The 1,321-nt window shown below is 49.1% G+C and overlaps 1 protein-coding gene across 2 annotated transcripts in view; it reads left to right on the top strand.

Annotated features, from left to right (window-relative positions):
- CAPN15 (calpain 15) overlaps positions 1-1,321 on the top strand; it is a 58,389-nt gene that overhangs the window by 48,425 nt on the left and 8,643 nt on the right. For both annotated transcript variants that reach the window (XM_018561992.1, XM_018561986.1), the window contains exon 4: positions 908-1,091. In XM_018561992.1, coding sequence (XP_018417494.1) covers positions 908-1,091 — 184 coding nt within the window. The remainder of the gene's footprint in view (positions 1-907; positions 1,092-1,321) is intronic.

Raw genomic sequence — 1,321 nt, 5'->3', positions numbered from 1 at the left:
CCGTTGTTTTACTGCTTAAAAGTTGGGGGGGGGGGGGCTATAATGCAAGGAGAGAAGTCATTGACATCTGTTGCAGCTCTATGCTGTTTGCATTAGTCGCTGTATGCTTTATAAACACATTGTGCCTCTTGTATGTTCTCTCAGTACGGTGCAACCAATGCATGCTGGCTACTGTAATCATTATTGGGCTAGATGACCGTGATATATCCCTCTGCATTGTAGCTGAACATCTGTGTGCCAACATGGCAATCATGCCGTCCCCACCTTCCTGAACAGAAATTATGCATTTTTAAGACACTTTGTTGACTTTTTGATGTTGGGCTGTCCTGTGAGAGAGCTTAGTACTAGCGCTGCACTTAAAAGAAAACTATGGGGTAAGTGTTTTTTCCCATAGTTCTCTTAAGGGTTATGGGAGGACATATACTAGCGTCCTCCCGTGACCCAAAGCTCAGTATATCGCGGGCTACAGCTCTCGGTATACTGAGACCCCCGCAGCCGGGACGGATCCCGACATTACTGTCTGGATACACCCATTGTTAATGGCAGCTGGCTCCCGCCCCTTCCCCCATCCATTCCTCCACTCGGCAATGGAGGATCGGAGAGGGGGGGAATCCCTGCAGGGAGCTGTGAGTGACCGTCACCGCTCTCTGCAGGAAGATGATCGAGAAGTGAGTGAGCGAGCGACGGTATGCGTTCGCTCACTTCCCGATCTATTCAGCCTATTACATTCCATATTTCCTATGCTAAAAAAACAATAAACATATTTTGAAAAGTTTAATTTTTACTACTGAACATAATATATCAGTAAAGAAAATATATAGAAAACACTATATACACCACCCAAGGAAATTCTGGGGATCCCGGGAAGAGGAGGATGTTGACTCATACCATTCCTTCATCTGTACAGGTTCCTCAGTGCGTTGGCCGTGCTGGCAGAAAGACCAGAGCTGGTGGAGAGGGTGATGATCACAAGGACAATCTGCCCAGAAGGAGCCTATCAGGTCCGACTATGCAAAGATGGGACATGGATCACAGTCCTAGTGGATGACATGCTGCCCTGCGATGAAGCTGGATATCTGCTCTTCTCCCAGGTAGGTGGAAAGTTGTACCGTATATACTCGAGTATAAGCCGAGATTTTCAGCCCATTTTTTGGGTGAAAAGTGCCCCCCTCGGCTTATACTCGAGTCAGCGCCAGCGCGTCTTCTTACATACCTCGCCGAGCGTCGCGTCACTGCTGCTCGGTGTGCGGCGCTCCGAGCGGGGTCATCTGGCAGTCTCCGGGTCCTAATTTAGGTGGCCGGAGACTGCCAGATGACCCCG

This window comes from Nanorana parkeri, unplaced genomic scaffold (genome assembly GCF_000935625.1).
Source record: "Nanorana parkeri isolate BGI_ZX_2015 unplaced genomic scaffold, ASM93562v1 scaffold19, whole genome shotgun sequence".
In the NCBI taxonomy this organism is placed as follows: domain Eukaryota; kingdom Metazoa; phylum Chordata; class Amphibia; order Anura; family Dicroglossidae; genus Nanorana; species Nanorana parkeri.
The sequence above is the reverse complement of the archived record's forward strand: the minus strand, read 5'-3'. Positions and strand labels throughout refer to the sequence as shown.